The following is a 15,612-nucleotide window of genomic DNA, read 5'->3' on the forward strand; positions in this document are numbered from 1 at the left end:
TTGTTTTATACAATATATATACTGTATTGTGTCTAAATTAAATATAAACAAGGATCAGGCAAGGCATTTTTTCCATTTCTGTATTCATTCGTGATTTTATTTGATCTCGTTCAGTTTCAAATGTAAACACAACATACAGTATGCTCTTATGTAACATATACATAAACCAACAAAACAAAATCAGAGCAAAGTTTACAGTGAAGAATTCAGTCTACAGCTGAGAGTCAGCTCTGACAGACAGCGTTTTCTGCTGCTCATAATAATCCTGCAGCGAAGATCAGTCAATCCCATACTCTTCATTTTTATCGTCTCACTGATTTCAAAATTCCCCCATTTGACCAAATAGTACAGCGAATAACATTTCATGACATGGAAGAAAATGTTCGTTAGTGCTCAGTGAATCATTAGTTGAACCTGAAATCTTAAAGAATGGAATTAATGTGACACGAACATACACCTTTTAGTGTCTGATGGATCTAAGCAAAACAACAGTAACCTACTGGACATACTGTTTTTTTAAATTGAGTATGTTCGTTTTATCAGGCATGGGGATTCTAAGGGTTCTGCAGTTTCTGAAAACGGAAGGGGAAAATATATTGGGAAAATTTGGTGCCTCCCTGCACCTAACTCAGGAACTGTTAGTCAAACAGCTATTAAAATACAGCGGGGTGTGGCATGTCAGGCACAAAGCTTTTTATTCTTCATTAATTCCTTAGTTGATTCCAGAGCTTATTTTGAATTCATTTCTCATGAGAGAAATGGGACTGACAGCAGGATACTGCCAGACTACACACAGCTGGCACTGTGTTAAGTTTCCTACAGGAAACCTTTAAATACTGGAGTTCCTTTTAGGCAGGTCTCCTGATATACATGATGGAGGAAAGGCTTGGCTACACATACAGTATCATCTGAACTGAACCCCTGTTTCTATTCGTTTACTACTGAGAATTTGAAGGCACCAATTGGACAAGAAGCTAATTCAGTTTCATCTGACAGTGAGTTGCACTTCAGGGAGGTAATTGAATGTTAAGGGCATACTGAAGATTTTGAAACAGTACATGCATTTCATATTTAACACTAATGAATAATTCATCCATTCATTTTCAGTAACTGCTTAGCCCAAAACAGTATAAACCCTTGAGTCTAAACTGAAATATATTTCAGTTTATATTAAATAATATGTATAATCAGACTGTATAATGGTCAGATTTATAAAAACAATTATTCTGTTATAACCAATAATAAAGATGTGAACATCAGCAATTACTGTAAATTAAATATATTCATTTGCTCGCTATTTTTCACAATGATAATTTTACAAGTTACAGTCTTACTGATTCAGTGTTACCTAAAAATTAACACAGAACCTATATTGGTTTTTAGAATGCGTTTTCCATAGCATGTCATGTCTGAGTTAAAGAACTTTACACATGCACACAATATTTGGTCAACAGCACATTGAAAATCTATCCATCCATTTTCTAATTTCGTCTTCCAATTCAGGGTTGTGGAGGGAGTTGCAGTCTATAATGGCAAGCAATAGGCACAGGGCAGTGTACACCCTGGACAAAATGCCTGTCCATCACAGTCATAAACACAGAAACATACACACACCAGGGCCAGTTTTGCTAATTAACCTATCAGCATGTTTTGTACCGGAAACCACAGTACCTTTACCTTTACCCTCTGCATGGATTAAAGAGGCCTAGCAAACCATGGCACAAACTCAGACTTAGATGTTTTTTGAAGACCTTGTAGGTTAACATCCACCTGGCCCTCCTGGGGTATTAAATTATTCTCATGTGGCTCAACTGACCATGCTGATTTTTGTGCTCTGAAGTCCCCTTCTTAAAAGTCTCCTATGGATGTTTGATCCTGCCGTGCCGGAAGACAGATTTCACTTCTTGTCAGCAGTTTAATGGAGCGACCGCATTCACAGAAGCATCTAGGAGCTGTAGAAACGAAGTATGTCTTTGAAACCTACATTTAAATAAAGAAAAAAACACAATATATATTTTTTAATCTTTTCTGTTCATGTGTGTTTCATAAGAAAGTAACAGACAAGGTGTCTGTCTGTCTCATAAATGAAATGAAAGGAATGTTCTGCCATAATGTAGTTTTGATAAGGGTGTAGGATAATAATAAGATACCAACCATCATCACTGATGTAGCTTCATTTTAGCAAAGAAAGACAAGTTTAATTAAAACGTATGAAGTGAACATGAAGCCTGTACTATCCAGTAAGGCTTGTAAAAGAAAGTGTAGAATTAGTTTGTGAAGGCAAAAACAAATCTCCTTTATGAAATAAAACATTTAGCTTTGAAATATATCCTGATGGAAAAAAGAAACGCAACACCTCCTCTTCAACACTCTGGCCCTCCCCTCTGCGTGGAACAGGCTGAAGAGTTGACTCATCCGTGAGGAGGACCTGATGCCACTGCTGACGAGAGTCCTCTGTCTCAGGTTGTGAGCAGAGGGCCTCTGACAGGTCGCCTTGCTCTAAGGCCAGCAGCATGGAGCCTCACTGACCTATCACTGATGCGGGCATTGTGTCTGCCGGCAGTTTCAGCAGCTGTAGGGTGGCAAATCTGAAACGATCTCTCAGATGGACGAGTCTGATGTGTCAGTCTGGCTCTGGTATGGTCATCTGTCCTTCTGGTCTGCTGAAACCTTCTCTGCACTTCTTGTGAAAGTTCATAAACTATAACTATCATATTCTCATTCCAGAAAATGTTGCGTTTCTTTTTTCCATCATTACATTATCCTGAGGTAAAACCACTTGGGCGGCAGCCTTTTGTAATCTTCTTCATCCGAGAATTTTTGCAAAGACTGTTTCATTTCTTTAACCGATATTTAGCGGTCCGTATCAATCACATCATGACATATAAGACACAGGTTCGGAGTGGATTGGAAGATCCACATTCTGTGTCGCCCTGACCTAAAGGTGAAGGTGAAGAGATATCTTACGAACAGACCACACTCTTTTCGATAAAGACAGAACCTTGGAGTGTTGAGAAGTGGAGAAAAGGTGCTCTGGGGTCATGGTTACTCACGTTGATCTTTCTACCGCTTACATCCTGGTCCTCTCCACCAGGGGATTGTGGGTAGGCTGGGCGTCGCGTGCGGGGCTCTGACTGGAAGCTGCCTCCTCCACTCTGGCTGCCCTTGGCGCTGCTCTGCCGGCTGCTGCCGATGGAGAAGCACGCGGAGACAGAGACAGGGGCCTTCCTCGGGCTGTCCGCCGTGACCGCGGAGCTGGTGGAGCCGGCGGGGGGCGTACGAAGAGCCCTCCCTCTAGGGGCCAGCTTCTTCTTCATGAGGAGAGTGAATTGTTTCTTCTCCTCGTTCAGCTGGCGCACGCGGCTCAGCTGCTGCTGCTCCAGTTTCCTGAGGGTCTGGGGGGCAGAGTGGGAGTTGGAAAAGCAATTAGACTGCGGGACTGGGATGCGAGCGAAGATCTCAGAAGCTAAGCAAGGCTGGGGCTGGTGAGGCCTGGGATGGGAAAAAACAGGTTTCTGCTGAAAGTGGTGGTGGACCAGTAGGTGGCGTCCTTCCCTCTAAACCAGAATTGCCAAACCCATATTCAATATTTAAATATTCAATATTTATTGCCATACCAACTTAGTTGTTAGGGATGTGCCTCAGTGTGCTCATAACGATTAAACAATAAGACAATAACAACAACAACAAAAACATTAACATTAAACACAACATAGTACAACGCCATAAGGTAACAAGAAAGAATCGTACACAATAAAAAAATAAAATACTGGTGCATTAATGGGGTTTATAGTCCATTTACATTGTCAATAGTCATCATAAAGTACTAATGTGTAAATGGAAAGCTGTTCAGTATCCGGATAGTCTTACAGTAAGTACTATGCCTCAATATGATCACCAGGGACCCTGTGCTATAAGAGATGCCGTCATTTGAACGACGTGTTAAAACGAGACCCGGACAGTGGCGGTGATGATCCCTGGCATTGTTTCTCCTTTTCTTGGCTAAGTTCAAGCTAGGCCTTGCACAGCCTTACCTAAATTTCCTCCTTTATTCTATTGGTGGAGCAATTCCTTGTTTCTCAGCACTACTAGTGGGCCTCCTAGTGCAGAACAGCTTCAGTGGTGGATAAGGTACAGTAGGTTCCCTCCCCAGTCTATGGGGGTTCTCTGGGATGAAAGGTTACAGAAATGCAGGGAATTGTGATTGTTATTGGTGTTAGGAGCAAGGTTCCAGCTTGTCTATGAAGCCAATGCTGCCTGATGGGATTTGTTTTTCACTTGTAACACAAGTCAGACCGAGGACAAAATGAGTCATTGTGAAATTACTTGAACAATTCAGACAGTGACGGGGTTTCCTCCAATTTCCTGAAAATAGCACACAAATGGACATTTAGGCAATCGTTAAGTATTTTCATATAAAATCACCTCTCCATAGACGAGTCAGTGGCTATTTCAAACAAAGTAACCATCAGCAGGGATCTGCTTAGATTGCCTTTCATACCTGTTCGGATCGCGGTTAGTTGCTCGTGTGTCGTGTTTTTCCTTTGTTTCCTTCGGGACATTGTGTTTTTGGAGTGGATTTCCTGGGAATTCACAAAAGACCCTGAACAGACCGAAAGGCATTTTCTCACCCCTAATTGTCACGAGTCAAAGGTCTGGTTGCCTTCTTAAAGCCAGCTAAATTCCTCAACTATCGGTTGTGTTGCCTCCCAAAAATAGATGTGCCAAGTCTAGCAAGTTATTTTTTTTAGGGAATGTTTTTCTTTGGGGAGGGGGTCTGACATTTGCTGTTTTGTTTGCAGTGGGGGTGGGTGCATAGAAGTTATAATGGCACCATAACAACTAAAATTCCAATTGGAAAATGAGGATGATGACCTCCTTGAGGGTTATAGTTTAACATTCGCTGGAATGTGTTACCTCTTAGTCAAGTATCAAAGGTTAGTGCTGCGTCCGGAGAGACCAGGAAAAGTTTCCTTGTTTTGGTCTGTGGAACTGGTGTCTAAGGAATAGCTTTGCCGACTTTTGAATGACATAAATAAAAAAAGATTTGTTCCTTCTTGACTTTGAAACACAAGGGTGTCCCATGTGTTTTAGAGGGGAGAGTTATTTCCAGTGACTCATGTGGAATCAGCATAGTGCACTGCCGCGTCCTTTAGAATCTGATTTGCTGTTGCCCGGGATACATGAACTGAGGTTGACCACTGAGATCATCGATTACCTTTTGGAAGATATTGTTTCAAGTTTGTTTTTTTTCCTCCTCATGAGGCAACTTGTAAGAGGACATTGAGTTTTGTTGTTAACCACAGAGGTTTTGAATTTTTCAGGTGTAAAGTACTCAGATATCCATGTCTCTAAAAGAAAGCTTGATTTTGTTGGTGAGGGGGTTTGAATTTGCATCCCCAGTCAAAGAACTGCAACAACTGAGCCAGGCCCATCTTCATCTGAGCAGGGCTGGCTTAGTCACGTCTTTCGAACATTGCCCAATTCTTGACTTGCCAAGTCACAAACGAGATTCTGAACGTCACTTTTGAAAAACACTTGGCAGAAATGGATTAGGGTGTTACTCACGAGTAAAGCCATTAAGATTTAAAGATGAAAATCAATCATTCTAAAGCTAATCAGGACCGATAGCAATACCAATCTTAAAGGCGCAGTACGTGAGAACATAAAACAGTGCAGAAAAAATAAAAAACTACATGCGTGTAGTGTATTACAAATATCACACCCTGGGTTGAAATTAAAATGAATGCTGGAGTCAAATTTGTATATTAATCCAAATTCGCTTTGGGAAACAATAGGCTAGGTAAAAATAAGTTTATCGCGAAAGACGGCTTGTTGACAGGGAAAGTTCAAATACTGAAACTACAGCAGAACTGAAAAAGCAAACAATTCAACCGAGTTTGATGAATTAAAGATCACATCCATTGTTACCCTGAAACGCGCATTGTATGTGGCGATCACATATACCGTACTATAACGTGCTGTAACAAAAGTGGTGAAAGTGGTACACCATATTCACTGACATTACAAACGCACAATTACTGCTAAGCGGGGTACAGTATATTGGACATCTCGAAAATGCGGTGCGCTTGATCCTTAGGTCCAATGGGCACACAACTAGAGCTGTGACCTTAACATCCCTGACCTGCCCAAGCCATGAAAACACTTTAAGAGCTTTACCTTCACCAGAAGTTTCTGTTCCTTGATGAAGTTGTTATTCACGGACTGGGAAGCCGTCATCAGATCCGACGCGCAGAGCGAGTAGATCGGGTCGTTGCTGTACAGAAACGAGAGGGAGAACGCGGGATTCCCATCCATTGTCGCGGGGGAGCTGTAAGGAGCTGAGTGAAGTAAAGCAGACACACTTGCAGACGCTGTCCGGGGAGGGGGTGATGGGGATTGTCGTGGGGTGTTCTGTGCGTGGGGTCGTGAGTCCTGATGCGCATCTTCGTGAGGGTCTCACTCTTTTTTAATCCTCCCTCTGTTTGTGTAAACTGGTTGTGGTTTCGCCAGCTCTAGTTTTATCCCCGCGTAGGGAGTTATATCGCTCTGGTAACAGCCAAATGAGGCTAAACATTAGCCTGGACTTTAGTATGAGGCTCTGGTTAATTTTAACAGGTGCCCCCATACCACGATTACAGGAATACTTCCCTTTTCTGTTGTTCTTGCTTATGTTTTTTTTAAATCAAATTAACAGCTGTAGACGTCGAGCTACTTTCTCAGTCTTTTTTTTCTCTTGTATGAAAACACTAGTGATGCTGTAACACCAAATGGGCCCATAAAAGATGACTTTGGAAAATGTTAGGCTACACTTGTCCTAATCTGTGCGATAGCGTCTTGCACGTCAGATTAAACATTAAACTTCCTTTGACTTGTTAAGTTCTCCTCTTTAAAGGCAACTTTGGTAACTCTTATGAGACAACTCCCCATTCATTGCATTATTTCCCAATTTCCAAGTGTTTGTTTCACTTTTGCCTATGCGTGCCTGTGGTTAGCGTGCTTTAGATCATGTTGTATCAGCGCGATGACAAGATGCGTTTCCGCTGCAGAAGTTTCTAAGGAAACACGGTGGAACAATATTACTGTGGAGGGGTGTGGAAAAGCACAGTGACAGTGTGTTATAACCAAAAAACTATTGCAGACGATGCGAAAATAGCAAGACTCTGTTTAACATGATAAACATCCACAAAAATTTAACATACAATAAGAAGATAGTTTACAAGCGAGAGTACTGGCTCATCTATTGCGCCTGGTGGCTAGTTCTGCTACAAGAGAGAATAATGCAACGATGTAAGAAAAGATTACGTCGTATCTGTCTTGGTAGTGGTAATCCAATTAACTACTAAAGAATTAAAAAAATAACTAAGGACCCAATTCACGAATGGACATTAAGAGACCTGGGAACAGGTGGAGCGTCTTTACACAGAGGGTGGTAGGTGTATTGAACATCCTGCTCAGCCATGAATTCCTCGGGCCTTCAGGAAAGGTTGGGAGCCCCGATCAATCACCTACACGTAACAGAATAGGTCGCCTGCAACCTCCCCTTTCTTCTCCGTAATGTGTAATCAACGACAATAAAAGAGAAGGAGGAAGTTGTTTGTTTGCTCTCACGCCGAGGTTCCACATCCCGATTTTATTCTCTTGGGTCTAATTTGAACTGAAAAACCGAGCAACATTCCTTCTGCAGTTTTTCCGCCTGCGGGATATTGTGGCTCGTCTTCAGCTTTAATAGATGACCAATTTCGGGAGGCCCCCTTTAAATATCCCCGAATTTAGGCACCAGAGCAAATGAAACGCATAAGCGAGAAAGTCGCAAAGAGCAAGACGGCATCAGAATGCGTATTTGTCGAAGAACATTGTTTAAATCGATGCCATTTTTTAAAAAAGAAAGCATCGCTTAGACGTCCTTTTGTCACCAAGTGCTCTATTGTAAGTCCGCCTCTCGTTGCCTGCCTGATGTTTATTGAGGTTGCCGGAGCAACACACCCCGCCTATGAGGCCGGTTTTCCACCGGGATCCCGTCTGCAGCTGCGGCTCAAACAGACGCCAGATGTTGCCAAAGAAGGCAGGGAAGTTTTCAGCCCTGGTTTCGCCGAGGACCTGGTGCGGCGGTGTGACTAACGGACGGAAGAAGCGCAGGTTATCCCACGGCTAAGGTTAGCGGAACATTGGTTTCGAGTGGCCCGGGGGGGGGAGGGGAAGGGATGTGACTATTTTCGGGTGGATTTCCACGCCGAGATCGCGGCGTGAATTTTTTTTTTGTCGGAGGGGGGAGGGATTTTGGAGCTCAGACCTCCACCATTCCGTGCGCGGAATCAATGCGAGGAAGTATCTTTTCGCAAACGCTTTTGTAATCGGGATATAGAAAGCGGTGACAAAGTAGCAGGCGCTACGATCGCAGAATAGCATCCGTGTAAGGTGTTGTTTTGTTTTGCATTTTCTGTTTTTTTAAAACTATGATTTAGCTCAGTGTAGCAGCTGATGTATCGGCTGTCTGCGTGTTTTGAGTTTCGCTTTTTCGGTAGCTTGTTTTCCGAAATCTGCAGGTTAGGTATAAGCATTAACAGGTCATCAATCGCTCAGGTCATTAGGCTGAGCAATCCCGTGTCTCGTTTTATCTCCTCATTATCCTAGATCTTGTACAGAAACACGTTTTTCACGGCTGGTTTACCGTCGGGGTCTAAGGGTTTCTTGGTTTTGAGAAGTGGGGTTTTTCCCTGTCCATTTCAAATAAGGTGCTTTTTCTCCCCTAGAGATTTAATATTTGGTAAAAGGTGCACGTTACATAAATCATTATTTGGTATTTTTGGAGGAGGACTGAAAAAACTAAACACATTCTATGCCGTATGTCTTGATTAGAAAAATATATTGAAAATCGAAATGTTTGGAGCGGAATATCAACCAAGCACGTTTTCAACCGGAGTTCCTATCAGCTAGTTCTTTAGGGAAGACATTGATAGGCTCAGCGGTCTTGTAAATGAATTCTTACAGACTGTCTTGCACCCAGGTGTGAATGAACATGTGTGTATATATATAGACAATATAAATACAGCGGTGTGGTTTTCAGTCCAGTGAGCTCCGATGCCGTTTTAAACTGGTAACTTTAATTGCAAGAATTTGCGTTTAAATAGTAAATTTTATATTTCAGAGTGAAAGTAAAAAGAAAAGGTTGAATAAACGAGTACAATCAAATAAGAATGTTTCAGCCATTCGGCGGTGAAGTTTAATGCAGTCACATTTCTAAAATAAGAAATTTCTGATCATCTTTTACCGCCAGGTGGCAGAAATATCAGCTATTGGCAAGGGTTTGTGTGCCTGGACCCTTGACATACCGTCTGCAATAAATATTTTACATATCATTTGTGTTTTACCTCCAGCGTTGTGTTTCAACTCACGGAATATAATAAAATGTATTAAACACAAATTAACCTCGACCTCCCGTAGCCGGCTCATTGACTGTTCTCATCTAGCTCTTTTTTTTACGATTCCATGCTTTCTGGGGAGTTTGTATTTTCTGTTTTTCATCTGTTGTTGTTGGGATAAAACAACATGAAGTTGAAGTCATGTAAAAGCTAACAATGAGACGTGTTTTCGATGAGTTTTGCACAAATTTCCAGAACAGCGTTCAACCTCGGAAGTCTACGTCAATGATCAAACCTTTAACCTATTTTTAAACAAATTACTAATTTATGCTGTAACCGTGGCGGTAATAATGATTACGGTGATAATTGCAGCCTTGTCTAGGAGCAAGAAGCGGTTAGTTCAACTTTGAAATATAAAAAGAAAGCAGAAATGTGAATAACATTAGAGCCTTCTTCGGGTAACTGAAAAAGACGCCACAGGTGAAATATTGTGATCTTCGTGTTGTAATCCATAGCGCGTAGTGTTTATTTGCTAACTTGGTTTAGTTTTAGTTTTGACTAGGGTGGAATAATACTCTGAGAAGATCATTTGCATGATCCAGTATTGCAAAGCCTGTTATGATCGCTGCTGCTCCTCACCCAAAATGGGACAAGCTTTTAAAACGTGGACTGTGTTTCGATCCGACTGAAATCAAACATTGATTTTGCCCCCGTCACGAATGGGATATGTGTTTCATAATGCATTACCAAAGGAGATTTTAAGCACATCTGTGGACATACAGGACGCTGTGTGTTGAATGGATTTGAGTGTAAAATAGTGTTTTCATAGCTCTTGTTCTGGGTCTTTTCAGAAAGCAGGGAAAGCTCATAAAGAAAGCAAATGTCCTCCTGTAGGTCACTGTATTGGCCATATACAATTTATTGCATTAGGAATTTGACTTTTTGCAGACCCCAGCTTGCTCTCCATGAGACACACAGACAGGGAGAGAAGCTGGGGGTCAGAGTGCAGGGTCTGTCATTTATACGGTGCCCCTGGAGCAGTTGGGGCTAAGGGGCCCCTTGCTCAGGGGCCCAACGGAGTAGGATTCCTCTGCCGGCTGCAGGATTTGAACCGGCAAACTTCTAGCCACAGGCGCAGATTCTTAGCCACAGTGCCACCGCTCTGCCCCAACGGGTGCAAGGCAGGATACTCACTGGACGAGATGCCAGTCCATCACAGGGCACCCACAGACACAGATTCACTCGCACCAGGGCCAATTTTCCCAGAAGCCAGTTTACCTACCAGCATGTCTTCGGATTATGCCAGGAAAGTGTCGCAGGCCTGCTGGGAGCTCAGAGGAGGCCCGGGCCATTTCACAGGGTGAGCCCCCCTCATTGTTTGGGAAGAGGGGTAAGAAATATTGTTATGTAAAGAATGGCATGATGGGAAGATTAACGGGTAGATTCGGCTCTGAAAGGGGGATGTTTTTTTACAGCCGTGGACTTTAGTCGAGAATCACAGTATATGGTAAAAGTTCCAAATTTGACTTAAGTCAAGAAACACAGCCAAAGGGTTGAAGTGGAGGACCACGCACCCTTGGATGAGGTGAGGCCCCCCTGTGAGGTGAGGCCTGGGCCAAATAGCCCTGCTGCCCCCCCCTCTCATAGGGCCTGACAGGGAGAACATTCAATCTCCACACAGACAGCACCACAGGTCCAGGATTGAACCCAAGGGGCCAGCACTGCGAGGCAGCCGTGTTACCTGCGCCGCTGTGCAGCCCACTCTTGTAGCTGCTGAGCTTATGTGGCATCAGGGGAATCACGTCTGTTAACAATAGCTATGCGTCCGCATGACTTGGGAAAAGTAAAAGAATTCTAACCATGTCCTCGTCTATTTCTCTCAGGCGATTGCAGTTGTCTTGGACAGATTTTCACCTCGGTTTGTGCGGAATGGATGTGGTGTGTTTCATCTTGGTTTAGTGCAAAGTTGACAAATTGGAGGTATAAGGGCTGAAGGTCACTACACCCGCTGTGTGTAGAACCTTCATTGTGTCTTTTGACCCAGTGCCTCGCCAGGAGAGAGAAGAACAGGTCTGTGCTGTGCTGACCTTGTTCTCCCTCTAAGGCCTCTGTATGTGTGGGCAACACAGGTGACCCCTTGCTGAAGCAAAGCACATTTTCTCTGTGCCACGCCCCTTGCTCTCTCAGTGCTCTAGGCTTGTGATCCAGCCAGCTGCTGTCTGGTATCAATAAATCTGTTATTAAAGCACATTTGCTGCCTTGCCTTGCAAAATACTCGCCCAGTCTGGGTTTCCCAGTCGACAAGGCCGAACCAGCAAGATGATGGCAAGTTTCAATGCGGGGGCGGTTTGAAAACGAGGGTGGATCAGTAATGGGGGGGCTGCCAGGCAGCTTCTGTCCAGCGGGAACCTCGTGTCTTAGTCGAAGATAAAGCTTCCCACAGGGGTGGATTCAGACAAGATTTCTTTCCTTTTGCGCCCAGTAAGATTCTGAGTGTGGAAACTGATTCCCATTGCAAAAACAGGAGGTTCTGCCACCCAGATTGCTGCACTGAGGATGTGACTAAACAGACACCTTCCCATTGCCTCTATATGGGGGGTATTGGTGCTAAACACCACCATAATTGGGACAACAGCTAGTAACCTTATCTCTGTATAAAGGTCTCGGCTGTACTCGTGCAATGTAAATAGTGTAGAAACACAGCAGTGACCTGGGGATAAAGTTGAGGTCTTGTCTGGAATGTGGCTCTGTCGTCGTGTCGTGGCACCATGAGAGGAGCAGTCCTCTTCGGAAGCAGTAGAGGCAGGGTACTGGCTCGATGTACTGTATACATTTCCCTTAAATCAAATCGCCAGTTTGTAAAGACGGATCGACAAACAGGTTCAGAGCAGTTTAAAGTTAATTGGTCTAATAAAGTCTTAGCCATTCACGCTGCCTGTGTTCTCATTTCATTTCAGCTGTGGAAGTGATCCAAATGAGGTTGTTTTAGCACATCTAGAAACTGACGACTCAAATAGGTCCCATGAAACCCACTGGATTGTGGCTCTCCAGGACCAGGGTTGGCCATCGCTGGTCTAAAGGGACTCCATCCTGACAGAGGTTCACTAGCTCTTTCCATTGACCTGCAGTGTACACGTGTCCCATCAGTGATAATGCATCTTGTGTGTTCACATGTACCCATATCGTATCCGGCAGCTTTTGTGCAGGGGGAGTCTTTGACCTTAACAATCATGTCTTTCACTCTTTATTTTTTGTTTTATTTTTCTTTTGGGTTCATTGCAATTAATTAATACATACTGATGTTGTGTTAGCTACAGTATGTTTTTCCATAAAAAACCCCATCCAAAAAAGTGGCAATGGAATTTTTATATGAGTTTATCATCCTATTGAGCCATTTTCAACACACACCTATCTTTGGTAGGCTGTATACATTTTTGTAGACTGATTGATTGCTGGACACATGCATTTTTCTCTGGCCCTTTTTATAGAGTTACCCGACCAGCGCTGAAAACCTCAACAGTGGTCGTCTTGTGCTGTACCTATTATTTTAATCCTCATGTGGAGGGAAATTCGTTGCATTCCCTGTTTTTTTTTTCATGGGATAGTAGATGGATTTTTTTTTAGCTGTGTCACTTTTTGTCAGGAGTTAAAGCCTCTCTCATCCTCGTGATCAGCTTGCTGCCTGAAAGCAGGAGTGGTTTGTTATAAAAGAGCCACAGATCGGGCAAGATTAAGAAGCACTGCCACATTGTACCACATTGCCTTTAGACAACCTTTAGACCAGATCTCATTGGTGTGGGTAAGGGTGACATTTCCATATAGCACCCTTAAATTTGCTTTGTATCTGCGATTAAAGGATATTTTCTCTCCTATACAACGTTTTCCTTAGTCCCAACAGCATTTAGCAAACACTTATGCATAACTGATTTTTGTTTAAACAATTTTTTTTCTCAAATTTATGAGGGATTCCCAACTTTTTATTCATTTTAAGAAGATGTGCTACTACAGAGCTATAATTCTGGACTAATTGTGATGCTGCTTGCTGAGGAAACATGATCCTGGAAGTTCATGTTGTTTTCCCATGTCTTCTCCTGGCCAGTACAGAATATTCCACTAGTATGTACTTGTTTTACCTTTATAAGCAACATATTTAAAATATAGAGAGGAATATTCTGTCAATCCGAATTCAGAATATCAGAGATGCGATGTGCTCCGAATACAAGGGGTGTCTTTGCCAGCAAGTTGTCTAATTTGTAGTGCAAGGAAGTTCATAGAAGTTAAACATTCATACTTTGTTATGGGATTGGTGATATTGGCGTGATCTTTGCGGTTTTCTGTGCTGTGTAGAGATGAAGCACACTTCCACCTTGGATCTTTATGGGAGCTCGTGTGTTTTACTTGAATTGGCGGTTCAGACGTGCTCTTCTTAAAGAAAGCCTTGCTGTGAAGTGCTTGAAGTCACCCCCGTGTGGACGGTTTGCAAGATGGAGGCAGGCTGAAGCGGGTCCTTTGTGCGGTGGCTCTGTGGCTGTGAGCCTGTGGCTGGAAGGTTCCTGGTTCAAATCCCTCGGCCGCTTCAGGGCTGCTGTACCATGGCTGTCCCTGTGCGCTGACCCCCAGCTTCTCTCCCTGTCTGTGTGTCTCATGGAGAGCAAGTTGGGGCTAATAAGGTGATCTTATCTTATATTCTGGCTACCAGCGCTGCAGGTGGTTTTCACTTAAGTCATCAGGAGCTCTTCTCTTCTCACATTGGATTTCAGCAGATATTCGTACAAGAGTTTGCTGGGTAGGTGAGTTCCCACATGGACTACAAGCTGTATAAGACCAAATCAGCAGGGGGCTGGGTGAAAAACGGTGATGGTCTTTTACAAATATGATTAAGAGATGATGGGCCACCCGTGTGATTTTTTTTTTTAAAATGAATAGGATAAAAGGCAGCCGCAGTTCGTGGAAACAGAAGACACCTTGCTGATGTGGGTTTTTTTTTAATTCTTCCTGCTCAGGAAAGGCGCTGTTTTCTCCCTCTTTACGATTCTTTGCAAATCAAATTACCTCTCCGCCTACGTCCTCCTGGATGAGCTGGAGCGAGGGATGGTGCCACTGTGTGGGATTTGTTTGCTCGTTAAGGAAAAAGAGCCCGGAAAAAAACGGGACTTGTGAAGGGCAGAGGAACCTGGGGAGAAACGTGCATCTGGATGGATCCAAAATAAACTGGCTTGGATGGATTAATGGATTATGAAGCTCCAATCCCCCCCCCATCTGAAAAGTTTGCTCTCACCGTTTTTTTAATTAAATCTGAGTGTGTGGTAAGTGGAGAAGCTACACGCTTTGACATTGTTGTCTCCATGGCTATAATTAAAAAGGAGAAAAGTGCCCGTTGTGTTGGAGAACCAAATGGTATTGGTATGCCTTTACTTTTCTGCAGTAAGAAAATAAAGTTGTTGTTTTTTTTTTAAAAAGGTATCTGCAGGTTAGAGCAAAACAAATTAACAAAGCATTTTGCTCCCGTGTACATTTTGCTCCATTTTGTTTCTCTTTGGAAAAACAGAATCCATTTTAAATCCTGAAAATATGTTCAAGTGAAAAACAGTAGTTGTCTTTGTTTTCCATGCCTGTGTTGTCTCTGGCTTGATTACTATTTACATTTCCTTTTTTTAATTAAGGTTAATTAGGAACTTTCACAATTCACGTTATTTCTAAAAATGAATTGTTTGAAGTCCTAGATTACTCCATTGAATACTTTATGTTCAAGGTTTCAGAGAACACTTACTTGCTTCAAAAGGATATTTTCAGTGGGCTTACTGTATTATTAGAATTAATGCAATGTAACATTTCAACATTTTTATTACAATCATCTGACAATCTATTAACTGTTCTACCGTTTCTCTAGCCACAGCCAAAGTTGTTTTGGAAACATTTTGTTTTCGTTGCACAGGATTTCTTTGACATACTCCAGTGTATGAAAGGAATGAAGAGTTGAAACATCCCTGGCCCAGATCCAGAAAGAACCCAGCAAGAGGCATTTCACTTTGAATGAACTCCTTAAAAATAGTGGCATTCTTTTCAACCTTAATCGCTAATTTCTGGGCACGGCTTTGCTGATAGATATATTATATCCTGTATCTGTTTCTTGCTTGGAGCTGTTAGTTTCTTTAAATATATTATATATGTGTCACATTATTTTACTTTGGTTTTGCCAAGAGCTCTTTTTTTGAAGTTTCTCTTTAGTTTGGATTAAGATCAACATTGC

General features: G+C 42.6%; 2 protein-coding genes across 4 annotated transcripts in view; one reads left to right on the top strand and one right to left on the bottom strand.

Annotated features, from left to right (window-relative positions):
* Nucleotides 1-74: 74 nt before the first annotated feature.
* On the bottom strand, nucleotides 75-7,773 carry LOC107079560 (uncharacterized). 2 transcript variants are annotated; one of them, XM_015364694.2, is made up of 3 exons: nucleotides 6,181-7,773; nucleotides 3,054-3,395; nucleotides 75-1,952 (listed from the first exon to the last, which is right to left on the bottom strand). In XM_015364694.2, the coding sequence occupies exons 1-3, from the start codon at nucleotides 6,316-6,318 to the stop codon at nucleotides 1,908-1,910; spliced, it is 525 nt and encodes a 174-aa protein (XP_015220180.2). In that variant the 5' UTR covers nucleotides 6,319-7,773; the 3' UTR covers nucleotides 75-1,907. The 2 variants fall into 2 exon arrangements, with proteins under 2 accessions (XP_015220180.2, XP_015220179.2); XM_015364693.2 differs by having other exon boundaries at nucleotides 75-1,980.
* Nucleotides 7,774-7,932: 159 nt separating this feature from the next.
* Nucleotides 7,933-15,612, top strand: part of pkig (protein kinase (cAMP-dependent, catalytic) inhibitor gamma) — a 38,819-nt gene continuing 31,139 nt past the window's right edge. Inside the window, exon 1 of one of the 2 annotated variants that reach the window (XM_006639461.3) lies at nucleotides 7,933-8,156. The gene's annotated coding sequence lies outside the window, so the exon portion shown is untranslated. Of the gene's footprint in view, nucleotides 8,157-14,463; nucleotides 14,669-15,612 lie in introns of those variants that run through there. The other variant, XM_015364695.2, reaches the window with a different exon arrangement.

Source organism: Lepisosteus oculatus, chromosome 16 (assembly GCF_040954835.1).
Source record: "Lepisosteus oculatus isolate fLepOcu1 chromosome 16, fLepOcu1.hap2, whole genome shotgun sequence".
Classification (NCBI taxonomy): domain Eukaryota; kingdom Metazoa; phylum Chordata; class Actinopteri; order Semionotiformes; family Lepisosteidae; genus Lepisosteus; species Lepisosteus oculatus.